General features: G+C 34.7%; 1 protein-coding gene across 1 annotated transcript in view; it reads left to right on the top strand.

The window, feature by feature from the left end:
* Window positions 1–15,989, top strand: part of LOC306867934 (polypeptide N-acetylgalactosaminyltransferase 18-like) — a 56,482-nt gene that overhangs the window by 28,956 nt on the left and 11,537 nt on the right. The window contains exons 3-8 of the mRNA XM_079413887.1: window positions 1,532–1,698; window positions 3,638–3,821; window positions 6,714–6,911; window positions 8,358–8,472; window positions 13,243–13,428; window positions 14,693–14,830. Of these exons, the coding sequence (XP_079270013.1) occupies window positions 1,532–1,698; window positions 3,638–3,821; window positions 6,714–6,911; window positions 8,358–8,472; window positions 13,243–13,428; window positions 14,693–14,830 (988 nt within the window). The remainder of the gene's footprint in view (window positions 1–1,531; window positions 1,699–3,637; window positions 3,822–6,713; window positions 6,912–8,357; window positions 8,473–13,242; window positions 13,429–14,692; window positions 14,831–15,989) is intronic.

Genomic DNA, 15,989 nt, shown 5'->3' with positions numbered 1-15,989 from the left:
ACATTCCCTGCTTTTAATATCTGAACAATTAATGCAACAGGACACCGCTGATCACTTAGAAAGACCTGTGAGGAAACTGTTCAATACTTATGCTCACATCAGATAGAGGGATGAAACTCTTAAAGTGCTGAACTTCTTAGCTGGTAAAACATCTGTGTTGAATCACCCAATAATAAAATGTGACATTCTGTAGTTTTGTCTCATATTCATCTTTTAATCATATTTGTAAATGTCTTGACTCCACAGCCAACAGAGCAATTTTGTCTTTACTGTTCCAATACTTATGGAGGGCACTGTATATATATATATATATATATATATATATATAGGGTCGCCGTGATTTTGCCAAGACAGACATGTTCCTGGATCAACATTATTGTCCAAAAATATAGATTTTACCCAATCCCTACCCCTAAACCTAACCCTACCCATAATTTATCCCTAATTTCAGAGGGAAATGATAGCTGATTAACAAGTGTGTAGAAGCACCTATGCCTAAAACAGATATTACCTGAAAAGTTATCTCTCAATTCTGATTGGTTGATTGGAATGTTGTTCCAGGATCAACAAGGATGTTGATCCAGGAACATGTTGTACTTGGTGAAATCATGCTCACCATATATATATATATATGGTGAGCATGAGTGTATATGTGTGTGTGTGTGTGTGTGTGTATTTATATAGCAGCTGTTTCCTTAGCCATCTTCAAGAAACGCCTAAAAACACATATATTTATCTTTATTTGACCCTCTAACTCTAACACTCTCTATTCTAATTCTATTTGATCTATCTGTCTTCTTTTTTATTTAAAAAGCACACACACTTGACCCTCTATCAATTGCATATTTATTAACTGCTAGCTTTTCTTGAAAAACTAACACTAGCTTTCTTTTTTTCTATTCTATCTACTTGTTTCTCTAAAAAAAAGTTTTTTTTTTCTATGTTCTATCTACTCGTAAAAAAAAAAAAAAAAAAACTTGCTATGTGTACTGTGTCAGGCTAACCGAGACTTGTCATAACACTTACATGTTGTTGCTCTTTTGTTGGTTTTGATTGCTTCTATTGTCCTCATTTTTAAGTTGCTTTGGATAAAAGCGTCTGCTAAATGACTAAATGTAATGTAATATATATATATATATATATATATATATATATATATATAAAATATTTTATATTAATTATAAATATCTTAATAATTTATTTTTGCTTTCTGTATAATGACAGATCAGTGTCACGTGGATGCAGATTTATATCAGACAGAGCAATATTAAATTTAGCACAGACATAATCTTTCAAAGTGTCAAACTGAAATTTGGAACACTTTCATTTTTAATTAAATATTTAACTCAAAATACATAACAACCTCCTTTTAGGCTCTTCAAACTGAAAATAAATTCCTGTCACAACTGTTTCCAATGTGATAAAAGGCAGAACTCAAGAAAATAAAAATATTTTAGATATTTAATCTTGGAAAGACTTCTTTTCCAAGTGTGTGATCCTGTATTTATGTGGGGGTTTTTTTCATCTGCAGGTGCAGAAACATCTCGTACCCCTCCAGTCTACCACAAGTCAGCATCATCTTCATCTTTATGAACGAGGCGCTGTCGGTCATCCTGCGTTCCGTTCATTCGGCGATCCATCGAACGCCCTCCCACTTGCTGAAGGAGATCATCCTCGTGGATGACAATAGCAACAACGGTGAGCGCTTGTTTTGGCCCCAGTTCTGCTATTTTGATTTGCTGGGGGCACACAGGCTCCTTCAATGGGGATTGACTCTTGTATGACAGATTACGATGAATAAATCATATGAATGTGTATTCATGTGGAAAAAATATTTAACGTCTATAACATAGGGGATTATGGGCAGCAGATGTACATGTATCCCGCACAGCTAAATGTTTTATGCTTTGGCATCAGAAGCACGTCATTTCTCTCACATACATTCTGGTCTAGAAGGAGTCAGTTTAATCAAGCAAATTCGTTTTCTGAAGAGAAATCTACTACCATATTGCATTATTAATATATATCTGTATATATATGATATATAATATATATATCATAATTATCTGTCCTTAATAGTATGTGAGATGTGTGTAAAATCATAGTGTTTGAAAGGTGCCCATATGGTGTAATGATTCTTGTAGATTTTTTCGAAGTGTGCATCCATATATTCTGCTTTGGCTAATATTTACATTTGTGCAAATACATCATATACTTTATATTAGTCCAAGCATTGCCTGGCAATAAAGTAAAATTAAAATAAATGAAATAATAATTGTTCCATTAGTACATACAGTGTATCATGTACAGTACAGTATAACTGGGTTTGTTAACTTAATCCATAGCTGCCTTTCTGTAAAATTCATTTATGTTTAGTTCTAACTTCTTTTTACATATTGTCATGTCCATAAGGAGTTTCTTCTCAGCTTTGTCAAATTTAACTTAAACATTGGAGGTTTTAATACAACATTCAAATTGAATTACCGTATATGTTTCTATTCACATTAATAGTAGTAGTAGAAAAGGATGTGAAAAAATATTTTTCAGATATTCATAACAAATAATTGTTGATGATATGATTTTACAGATTAAATATTGCAATAATATATTAATAATTCATTAAATATAATTTATATATAATATATAATTAGTTAAATAAAATTAAATAAACCTTAAGATAAAAATAAATAATACAAATAATGTACTGTAATATTCTGCTTAATGTTTTATTAATATATTATAATATAAAATAAGAAAAACTTTTACTTAAACTTAAGCTAAACCCAATAAATAAATATTAAAAAAAATTCAAAACTGACAAAAGTAAGACAGATATTTAAATATAGTGTCATTATTTTTATAAATGGGTCTGTATTCACAGAAATATATTGAAATATTGTGTCCCTGCTTGGGAATAAATGCATTTGTTGGTCCTTGACATTAAAATGTTTGAAAACCCCTGTGTAGACTATTTTCTGAAGATAACTACCGGCTCTGTGCAGTAAAGTACACTACTGAGGTGGGTTCATCTCAGGCCGATCAGAAGCAAAAGCTTTTATTTGCTCTCAGTCACCTCTAGAGTATCTGGTTTTTCCAGAATAATGACTTCACAGCGGTTATGCTACAGTGACCTTTTACTCGGCGTGTGTGGGATATAGTAAGGGGCAGGGCTGTTAACGTGAGGTGCAGAGGTTTGGACATTTCATTCTCCCACAGATTGACAGTGGCCCCACGTCACACCATCTGGTTGCCATGGTAAGACAGGATGATGGCTTTCTCCCTAATAAAAACAAACAGCACAGGAGACAGATGGGAGGGGAGTAATCACCAGCAGACAGCGGTGGAGACTCCAAATATCACAGACCGCTGGCAAATATTAGTGTCTGATGTTCGCAGCATTTCAGTTCATGTTACTAATTCCCTGAGAGGTCGAAGGGGAGTCTATATAAACTATTTTTGATTAGAATGTTATAAAAGTCAGGTACACGTGTCACTAGGGTCTCCCCGCTTCATTTCTGGCGAGTACTGAAACTTTCTCAGAGGCCACCTGGGTGATTCTCAAACAGCGGGTATGAATTTTATATTGCATGAAGAGACTCTTTTCAACTAATCCCTCTTTCGTTCACTTCACTCAAAGCTGAACTTTCAGAAAACCTGCAGAGGTTTGTGGACGAGACCAACCAGCAGCGGCCCGAATTCATTAAAGTGGTTCGGCATGACAAGCAGGAGGGTTTGATTCGCTCTCGGGTCAGCGGCTGGAGGGCTGCGACCACTCCCATCGTGGCCCTGTTTGATGCCCATGTGGAGTTCAGCATCGGATGGTCAGTGACACTTGAATTTTAAGTTAATTTGCTGCCTGTACTGAACATAAAAGTGCTAGATTTTTACTTATGTTTTGTAAAGTTTTGTAAACCTTAAAAAGTATAAACTATTTGCATCAAAATGTTATAATTTGTCTTTTACAGTGTATTTAAAAAAATGTTTAAAAATTACTCAAGACTTATAAATATACATTCTGATTTACAATTGCCCGTTCGCAAAGAGCTTGATTGACAATCTGACCAATCATAACGCCGAATCCACCATCTTGTCCAACAGCTATGGCTGGAAACTAACAATAAATAAAATATTTGACCTATTAGATTGTGCTTTATTAACATCTACACATACCCCAACCCTAAACAATAATGAAAAAACATTCATTAATTTTGCACAGCGTGACAAAATATACTCTGTATTGATGTTCACATGCCCAGGAGCCGCAGCTCTTTCCCAACCACAAATCAGACAGGAGAGTGGATTAACTTCAGTGGACTTAAACTTAAAAATGGTGTTCCATGGTTGAAATAAAATACGTTCTGATGTTCATTCATGTTGTGCTTTAAGTAAATACGAAAAGAAAATCGGTTCACATGCCGCTTTAACTGAGGCAAAATAGTGATCTGTCATTAAATAATTCGTTTAAAGAATTCTTCGAAAAAGAATTTTGTTAAAAATTACAAAATTTGAAAGCTGAGAGTCCTGAGACCTTGTTTCATGCCAGAAGTAACCTGCTCTGTGTTGTCTGTTGGTTGTTGTCAGTTTCCTCTTTGCTTCATGATGTAATTTTCACAGTGTGAGAACATAATGTATAGTGTGAGAGCGGCAATGCTTGTCGGAGATAGCAACAGTAACTAAGGAGAACGGTCAATTATATTGTCAGAATAATAACTATATATTCACAATTTACATTTATATATTCAAACTTACAAATATATTTTTTGGATTTAATTCTATTTATTCAGACTTTTAATTACACATTCAGATTATATTGCAACTATACATATATTCATGATTTGGTTTTTTATCTATATATTCAGGCTTGTATCTATATATTGCAACTTTCATGTATATATTCAGAATTATAAGTGCATATTCACAATATACATGTTCAGACTTGAAACTATATATTAAAATTTACTTCTATATATTCATGATTTTTATATTACAATTTGTATCTATATATTCAGACTTATAACTATATATTCGGATTTACATTTATATAGCCAAATTTATAACTATATATTCTGATTTACCTCTATATATTCTGATTTATACATATATATTCTGATTTACTTGTATGTATTCACAATTTACATTTATATATTCAGATTATATAAAATTATTTCCCGTTTGGTGCTTCATAATATAATTATTATTAATTGAAAGATTTGACTTTTAAAGTATGTAACTGAACATTATTTCTTTTAGTATTAGACTGATATCTGCTGATCAATATGGTTCAGATTCAACCCTTATTTAAAGGGGAAAAAATGACATGATATATGATAAATGACGGTAGGTAGATTTCTAGTAGAATGTGAGTTGATGAATGAACGAAAATAAAATGTTGCAATTACCCTCTATCTTCTCTATATTGTACCTTATTTATAACAGAGAATGTATTTTTATTTTTATAATGAATTATAATACTGCTATTCAAGTTGAGGTAATTGAATAGAAGACTGGAAACAAGGGCATTTGTTCTTGAAACAAAAAACAAAATTAGTGTAAATTCTTTGTAGACCCATTCTTTTACAAATTGCCACAAATTGCAACAAGACCGTATTCAGTGCGGTAAAATGATTTTATGAACAATTTACACAGAACATGTGTTTCATGAATGAGACCCCCAAGGTTCTGAAGAAATCTCATTTGTATGTCCTGTTACAGCAAACAGCTTGGGAATGGGAAATATTCATAAAGTTTTGCAACAACAATTTGCAGAGTTTTCTGAAAATGCCATTCTCCGTTTAGACATTCAAACAAATAGAAAATCGATCTGGCCTCCAAATAAAAAACTGTTACTGCAGAGAAGCTCATAAGACATGCGTCATTTCATTTAAAATCTAGCTGTGCTGCCTTTTTCATGCTGAGAATTCAGATTTGGTGTAAATAGGTCTTCTGTGTGATGTTGTTTTTGCTCATTGTTTGTATGGAGTGCTGTAACTTTTACCTTCATTGCTCTTTTGACCCTAATACAAATGAATTCAATGAAATACCTGCTTGCTTAACAAATCACATGTTAAGCCAGTGTAACTGTTAAAATGTAGGAGACCTTCAGTACATGTGTGTTCTTCCCTGTGGGTGTGAGGGCAGGAATATGAGCAGAAGTGCCTGTCTGCTGCAATTACTGTGCTAGGCACAGCTGTCAACTTACATACCTGTTAATTATTCTCTGTGCAACATGTCGAAAAACACCTCTAAAGGGCTTGGATGGAGTCCAAGTCTATCTTATGCATGTCAGCTTATTCCTGCTCTCAATTCATGCTGCGTTCAATCAGTCCATGGATGCATCTGGAAGTTTCTCTAGGGTTCGATGCAGTTTTTACAGAGTGGATAGCGCAGCTTTTAGCTAGCCTGAGGCTACTTTCCGAGATCAAATGCAGCACTAATACCTGTCTTGCAACTTTGAGATGGTCTTTTAAAGTAACGTTATCTCCCACAATGACATTTTAAGTTTTAGATCGATGGGTTCTGAGAAGTCATTGCACGCCAAAGTGAAAACTACAATCAGCTTTAATAATCAAGTGTGAAATCACGTTTTGCTTGGGAGGGACTGCATCAAACATTGTACTCTGAGTTTTCGGAGCTCTCAAGAGACAAATTAGATAGATCCATCCAAAAACTACTGCCTGTGAACTTAAAGCATATTCTGTTTCTATTGATCCAAGGGCTGAACCAATCCTTCACAGAATCAAAGAGGACAGAACCCGGGTCATCTCGCCGTCATTCGACAACATCAAATACGACACGTTTGAGATCGAAGAGTACCCCCTCTCAGCTCAAGGGTTCGACTGGGAACTTTGGTGCCGCTATCTAAACCCTCCCAAATCCTGGTGGACGCAGAAGAATCAAACTGCACCAATCAGGTAATCACACAAGATGTGACCAGCATCAGCTTTTTTGGCAAATACAGAATTCCCTTACAGTGGAATACAGTGTATATGCTAAGCAATAAAAAATATCAGAATTTTGAAATCGCATTCACAAGCAAGTTCAAGGCTGATTTATGAATCTTTTTTGATTGAATCACTGAAAAATAACCAGTTTGTTCATTGTCATGTGCTGGAAAACCAGCATGCAGTCCAAACTGACTTAGGAAGTAACTAAGGAAGTAAGATAGCTGATGAAGCTGCATTCACAAGCAAGTTTGAGACTGATTCATGAATCTTTTTGATTGACTCGTATAAAAAGAACTGTTTCTTAAGGATCATTTGGCAGAAAATCAGACATTCCAGCTTGTGATGTGTTCATTTCAAGTGCAGGAAACATCGGTGTGCTTAGGAAGTGACCTCCACTTCGCAAAAAGTTATCTGATGAAACTGCATTCACAAACAAGTTTATGATTGATACACTAAACTTTTTTAATGACTCCTTTAAATAGAAGCAGTTCTTAAGAATCATTTGATGTCTGCGCCCGATAGCCTTGTGGGCAGTGTGCCAACATACAGCACTGTTGTGCTACGGGCGTCCCGAGTTCGAATCGAGGACCTTTCCTGATCTCTCCCCCACTTCGCTTCCTGTCAATTCTGATCTGTCCTATCACAATAAAGGCAAAACATGCCAAAAAAAATAATAATAAATAAATAAATATATATATATATATATATATATATATCATTTGATTTTGATTCAGATGTTTAACATGCAGGAATCACTGGTGTGCGATGTACATTTATAAAGTAACTAACGGCCACATCGCAACATGATTTCTGGTGAAACCGCAAAATGAGAAAGAATATATTCTTGATTTATACTGAGACGCACTGGATTAAATAATATGTCATTTCTCATAAACAAAATATGAACAGATAAATGTGAAATGTTAATGTAGGGAAAATGTAACACGTCTATTAATAAAATGCAAAAATATAATATAGAAAGAATTCATAAATAATTATAAATATTTAAAACAGGAACAGAATGAACTATTAAGGAATTAATAAAACTGAAGAGAAATAAAAAATAAATAAGAAGGGTGATTTTTTTATATATATATTTACAAAATACATAATTAACTAATAGATTTACTGTAAAAAAATATAAGCACACTGCTATATTGTAAGTGTTGTAAATTATTCTTGCAAATGTGTACTTTTTGTCACATTTCGACTATTCATGCGACTATTTCAGTTGTAATTTAGAGCCCTGACAGATACAAATCAGTCTCCTTGCCTTCTTAATAACTTGTGTCCTTTGTGTTAAATGACTCATGAAACTATCTCAGCCTGTATACAATATTATTAATGTAGTAAAATACATTCTTATAAGTCATTTCACCTCATTTTTGCCATGTGTATCTCCTCTCTCAACAGGAGCCCCGCTCTGATCGGCTGCTTTGTAGTGGATCGGGAGTATTTTGAGGAGATTGGTCTGCTGGATGAAGGGATGGAAGTTTATGGAGGCGAAAACGTTGAGCTGGGGATCAGGGTAAGAGATATTCATACTGCTGACGAGAGTTTTGAAAGTGCAGCAGGAGACAGGATGTCTGGAGTTTGAGCAGATGAGCAGACACGGGTCAATGAATAATGCTGTTTCATTTGATGAAAAGATGCTTTATGCAGGTTGTTCTTTGAGGCCAGACGGATATGTGGAGGTTTGCAGCCTCTGGTTACAGATAGACCTGTGTGTGTGTGTGTGTGTGTCATCGCACACAATTAAAGTAGAGCTCTCTGCGCCTCGCTAATGATAACCTGCCAAACATACTTCTCGCTCCAATCTGGCGGGGTCCTAACCTCTCACTATTACACATGTACAGAGCCCCATAGAGACCTCTGCCGACTCCCATCAGATCCAGCAGCCCTGTAATTAGCCTCCGCAGCCAGAATGCAAGCCCAGGCTGTGAATGGAGCTCACCACAGCAGATACACTTGCTCTCACTGTGATTTGGCCTAGCCAAGTTGCAATCACTCCACGCAGGGTGCACCTCGACAATACCGAGCAGATCAAACCCTCCGTTACACGCACAGATTTTGTTTTTCTGTTTCATCACTAAAGGTCTCAATGAGGACAGAGGAAATGAAAATGTCTCAGGAAGTGGCAGGCACCATGTGTGTGGTGGGATTTGTTACTGCGTGGAGATAATGGCCCTCAACATCTGTTCATACAGCTGTGTCTCTACTGCTTAATTCCACACTCTCATCTTCTGAGCTACTTTGTGCTCCCGAATCTCCAAATGCAACATCGCACAAATGTTGCAATCCTGCAGATGTTGCCAAAAAAGGAAGAAAACAAAGCGCAAAGTTTGTCAATCTTTCTGCAGCAGGGTTTTGGAGGTCTGTAGCTCAGGCATGATATTAAGATACTTTTTCGTTGTCATTTGGTTGCATTTTTAGTCAACAGAAGCTATATGCTCTGCAAATAAATAAATAAATATTTATTTCTTGTATTAGAGTGAAAATTCCTAAAAAACAAAAGTGATTATTAATAATTTTTTTATATATATATATTAATACATTTTATTGATAAATATATTTTATTTACGTTTTATACATTTTTTTTAAACAATAAATTATTTTATTTCTTGTTTTTTTTTTTTTCTTTTTCTTTTATTTCTTAGATTGATTGATTGATCGATCGATTTTTTTCATTGTTGATATTTTATATTTTCGTGGTACTTTTTGGTGACAAGATCTTAAATGCGAGTCTTGCGTTTTTAGTCTATTTAGATCTCTGAAAAAAAATGTAATCAGTATTTTATCTTGCTGACAGTGAAAAAACAGATCAAATGAATTGAGAAGCATCTTGAATCTTATTTTGAAGACTTGTTTTCAGAGATTATATTCAGATTTATTATTAATTTAGAAAATGTTTTTATCCAAAGTAACTTGCTTTTTGCCAGTGGTGTAAGACAAATGTGTAAGATTTTTTTGTTGTTAATTTGCGTTTTTGCTTTTTAAAGTAAATCTTAAATCTTAAATATTATATGGACAGTTTTCTAAGATTGCACCTTGTCAGGAGGCTCTGAAACAAAAGAAAATTTCCCGTTTTGCTGACTCTCATTGACATTGTGTTGACGGGAGCTATTTTTCACTTTGAAAGAGGGTACATGCTCAATAAAAGGTCAACGCATCTGTGCTCTTCTATTCTTAGCTCTTGCTAAAGGGCTCTGTTTATCAGTGATGGAGAATGAAAACTGTCTTTGATCATATCAGATGTCAGCTTGGTTTATTTGCAATCTGTTGTGGTTTCAGGTAAAGAAAAATGACTTGGTCAGTAATGTCCCTTTGGTGACATGCTTATTGGTGGTTAATTCGGTCAAGGTAGGGGAGCGTTAAATAAAATTGAGAGCCCTATACAAATAATGCACATGCATCGCAAATATGAAACAAAAGTATTTTCCTCAATATTTTTTCCTTTTTTCCAGTAAAAATATGTAAATGTCCTTACAAAAATTTTATATTTTTTTTATTTATTATTATTATTATTATTAATAATAATAACGCTGGGTGGAAAAACAAATGTCATGATAAATTCTCAGAAAAATATAATAATAATAATTGTTATTATTTTATTATTATTATAGCATTATAATATTCATGAAAAATAATGAGATTTTTTAGAAAACATGTAATGAAATAAATATTTTTATATTTATAAATATTTATATTTGTTATTATTATTATTTTTTATCTAATAATAGAACAAGAATCATTTGTATACATTTAAATGAGAGATTATTTATAACATTTTGTTAGGTTTAAATTATTAAAACAATAAAGTAGTAAATTTAGTAATTTTTATTGCTGAGGTGTTTAGATTTTTTGTGACAAATAAAAAAAATAAAAAACAAAACAATGATTTTTTCATTGTAGATCACTCTCTGAGGTGTTTTTTGGAAAGCGACCAAGTCTTAAATGTCTCCCAGACAATATAAAGCTGGTTTGAGTCTCATTTCATGCTTGCGAAATTTGCTTCTGTGCGACAGATTACGGTCTGAATATCTCTGTCTGCAGCAGGTATTGTATGCAAATGCGAGAAATGATTTTTTAATGCTTCGGGAGGACAGACGGCTGAGTCATGGATCATTGGGATTGTTGTCAATGATTATGCATATTAATCATTCTCCTGGCAAATAGGAACAACACACATCTGTCCACTTCCTGTTGAATCCCGCCCAACGAGTCATAGCGTTAAAATCCTGCCAAACAATCAGATCAGAATGAATATGATCCCCCCTTCCCATTCAAACAAATAATCAGATAGAAAATACACCACCAGGTTCTCTTGAAACCATTTTTTAGTCTAATGCAAACTGGATGCTTTTAAATATACAGTTCAGTTGCACTGAAACGACCCTGACATATGCCTCAACCAGATGTTGCACTTCATATTTCACCAAACCAGGCCGGAACGAAAGTGTTTGGGTGTGAATGTCTGAATGAAGTTCAGCACGCTGGCATGTGGCCTATTTAATCCCATATGAAGATTTACTACAGAAATACTCTCGGTTTAAAAGCTCTGCAGGAGCGCAGTGGGTTGGAAAAACCAACAAAATCAAACCCACACACAGAAATAAGCCGCCATTTTCCATTTTGAGCAGCACAACGTGCTAACTGAGGGTAAATCACTGAATAAACATGTATTACATGAAACCACTGTAGGAAAACAGCAGCGTTTTGTGATTTTTCTCCCATCTTTGCTGACACACCAGGCGGTGACTGTGCTGTTAAAGGGGTCATATAATGCAATTTAATGTTTTCTTCAGCTTTGTCTTTGGAGTGTTACAAGCTGTTTGTGCATATAAAAGGTCTCTAAAGTCGCAAAGATTAAAGTCTCAAACCCAGAGAGATATTCTTTCTAAAAGTTAAGGGCCCTATCATACAGCCAGTGCAGTGTGGCACCAGGCATGACTGAAGTAGACTGGACAATGGTCTAAAGTCAATGGCGCTGTATTTTTTGTTTATTTAAAGAGCGCGTTAGTAATATGCGCCTATAAGCGGGTCCAAAGAGCGCACACACACAGGGACGTGCAGCAGCACACAGATATTCCAAATATTAAAAATGAAAGGATTACAATGTAAAAGATTATAATTGTGTAGGCTACATAAATATTTGCTCTCACATGAGCAAGTAAATAGCGATTCTGCCATGGCGCAAGCGCAACTCGCGCTGATTGTTTTTTTGGCACATTATGCCCAAAACACACCCATTACTTATTAAGAGAATAGGGACAACCCTTTTAGACCATGCCCCGGGTGCTCCGACTGTATTTCCCCATCGTTAAACTAGCAAAAGTGGTTTCGGACACCACGAGTAGCTCGGACCTGCGTCGTGCGCTTTTAGACCATGCACTTAGATCGTTAAATCCCTAAGATTCAACCACGCCTTCCTAAAATGCCTCATTCAAACATAGGCTACCCCACATATCTACCTCACTGTGTGGGAATATTTGCATAACACCACCCAAATGTAAAGGCGGCAAAACTTTTATTCTCGCTGTAGTATTGTTGCCGCCACCACCATGTCATGGAGATGCTGTGTGTTTCTAAATATGGTAAGGGGCTAACATTTCTGTCAATCACAACACACTGGATAGCTGGCCAATCAGAGCACACCGCGCTTTTCAGAATGATGAGCTTTTTAAAAATAATGTTTCATAAAGGCAGGGAAGAGAGGAGCAACAATAATGTACGGTATGTGGAAAATAATGTGTTTTTTTAACCTTAAACCGTGCAAATACATTGCATTACACCAAATACACAAAATAATGTTATTTTTAGCAACGTCATATGACCCCTATATGCAAATATGTTGAATTATAGCAAATTAAATGGCCTGTTTGAGCTTTCAAATAGGTCCTTTCTAAATTCTCCTTACCATGCGGTAAAAAAGCCCCATATTGTTGTGTAAACGAAGAGTCGATTTAGGAATTTATTTTGAACAAAAGCTCCGCCGTGTGGAAATTAGTAACCTTCAGTTGATAATTATCGATAATGAGGTCCTTGATTTGAAGTGTATTGTTTAGGTTATTTGTTTTAATAAAACCTTTTATTTTAATAAAGTACAGTACTTTTTGTTCCTCGTGGAGTTTTGATTTATGTGTTGTTGTTTTTTTCAGTAATTTGGTTTATTCTGTTATATGACTCACATGCTCCCTAATGACTCAAAAACTGTCAAAAAAAGGGCATTTTTGAGAGCTAATTTTTCTTCATCCTTGTCCAAATTCAAAACACGAGACATTCATGTGTGTGTAATCAGGTGTGGCTGTGCGGAGGAAGCGTGGAGGTCATGCCCTGTTCCAGAATAGCTCATATTGAGCGCGCCCACAAGCCCTACACAGAGGACCTGGCAACTCACGTCCGCAGGAATGCTCTGAGAGCAGCCGAGGTGTGGATGGACGAGTTCAAGAGCCACGTTTATATGGCCTGGAACGTTCCACAACAGGTACTACACCTCTCGCTCGCACTTTATATGAGTAGTTGAAGCTCTAAATTCTGATTGGATTGAAATCTGGGATTCAGAATCTTATTTATAACAGGAAATAAATTGTAGTTTATGATACTTTTTAGAAATTTGAATCTATTTCTAATCTACTACTTCGAAAAGTCCTTTATGTTTACTAATGCTGCATTCGTTTGAAAATGTACAGTAAAAAAATAGTAATATTGTGAAATATTATTATAATTTAAAACAGCTGTTTTCCATTCTAATATATTTTCAAATGTAATTTATTCCTGTGATGCAAAGCTGAATTTTCCGCATCATAACTCACATGATCCTTCAGAAATTATTCTAATATGCTGATTTATTTTTGCTTAATATTTTTGTGGGAATCGTGATGCATTTTTCACAGGACTCTTGGATAAATCAAAAGTTCAAAAGAACAGCATTTATATAAATGTCTTTTTATGCCACTTTGGATCAGTTGAATGAATCCCTGCTGAAAAGCCCGGCTGAATGAATGTGAAAGTATGAATTTCTTTCAAATAGAAAAGTTTTACTCTCTCACTGAACCCAAACTTTTAAATAGTAGTGTATAAATTAAATTACAAAAATGCTAAATATAAGCATTTCCACTTAAGGTCTCACAAATGTATTTGTATATCAATATGCTAAATTGCTTGGCAGCTGTAAGTAGCCTTCAGCTAAATTGAATTATCCTTTGCACATTAGAGTTTTTATCATATTTCGTCTGTCACTGTTTTATAAAAGGAAAAAGCCACTGTAAGCCAATCTCTGTTGGCGATTTAAGCACTCTTTGTCACGTTGTACCTAACCCCATACTTTAACCATGGCAGATTTTCTGTAATACACAGCCTTGAATAGCTTTCAGTTCTTTATTAGTGCATGAATGTGATGGAAGTTAAAGGATTCATGCTGCTTCGTCATTTTAAGTTAAGATGTAATGGGCTTAAATGCAATGACCATGACTTATTTAAGCTAGTCATTAGGGTTTCTTAATGAGCTCTCACTTTCGAGCTGTACATATTCTTCCCATGACGTCTTGAAATGCCGCAGCATATAGCATCACTTCACTTGAAGTTACCGCAAGTGCCTGAAGGACAGAGATAAATGTACATTGACACAATAAGAGCTTTTCTTCGCTCGCAGCCCTGAGCCTCATGTTCTAGCTGTTAGATTCTGCACTCTGTAAATGAGTTCTTGTGTGCTCACGACTGCGTGTGCTTCTGGGTGTTTGTGTGTGCAGGACTCAGGGATCGATATTGGTGATATCAGAGAGAGAAAAGCTCTCAGAGAGAGACTCCGCTGCAAACCCTTCAGCTGGTTCCTGAAGAATATATATTCTGAGATGAGAACCTACACCGAGACCATTGCTTATGGTGTAGTGAGTATCCACTTTTCAGCTAATAACAGTCATCGCTAAACATCCATCTACAAAACTGATGCCATTTCTATATTTGTGTGTAAAAAAATTACCTAATGAATATATAGACAAGTTATACTAGGCACTGGGCTTTTGTTTACACACACACACACACACACACACACACACACACACACACGTATATGTGTGTGTGTGTGTGTGTATTATACACAAACACACATATTAGTGTTAAAAGCCCTTATAACTTTTATTATCAAGGCCATATTATATTGATCAAAAATCCATTAAAGAATCCTTCAAAGAATGTAGCACAGTTTTCACAAAAATATTAAGTAAAACAATTGTTTTTAACATTGATAATAATAATAAAAATTCTTTATGAACACCATATCTGCATATTAGAATGATTTCTCATGTTACAATGACGTCTGGATTAATAACTGCTCAAAATTTAGCTTTATAAATATAAATATATTATATTTTAAAATATATTAAAACAGAAAATATTTTATATTGTAATAATATTTGAAAATATTATTTTAAAATTATATTTTATTTTTTTACTATATTTCTGATCATATAAATGCAGCTTAGGTTAGTTTATGAGACTTCTCTCAAAAACAAAAAATCTTAACCGCCCTAAAGATTTGAACGGCAGTGTATTTTTTTCAGGTTTTAGTTGACACAATGCGTTTCTTTTAAAAAAGAGACTCATAGATTATGCATCAGCTATGTTACCCTCATATATCTCCCCTTTTTAAAGTAATGAGATATTTCATAAATCAAAAAACTTTCTCATCATCCTGCTTTCTCTGTTCAAAGACAAGTCTCATACATTTGTTATCATTTTATCTTGTTTTGTTTCGCTTATCACATCTTAAAATGTCGACACTGTTACCATGTTTTTCTGTACTGATCAAATGTGTAAATCCATAAAGTAGATATTTATCCATTCTGAAGGCATAATAATATAACAACATAGCCTGACATAGCTCAATGCAGTTTATTAGCACGTAGAGACTTTGCTTATCTGATAAATGACATTGTTTCTCATAATACTGAGTTATAGAAACAGTTTGAACTAAGTATTATTTTTCTTACTCAAGGCCTGCTGTTTCTTCATTTATCACAATGCAAGGCCAGCAGAGCGCTTTTCCTA

The sequence above is a fragment of the Barbus barbus genome, assembly GCF_936440315.1.
Source record: "Barbus barbus genome assembly, chromosome: 50".
Taxonomy (NCBI): domain Eukaryota; kingdom Metazoa; phylum Chordata; class Actinopteri; order Cypriniformes; family Cyprinidae; genus Barbus; species Barbus barbus.
The sequence above is the reverse complement of the archived record's forward strand: the minus strand, read 5'-3'. Positions and strand labels throughout refer to the sequence as shown.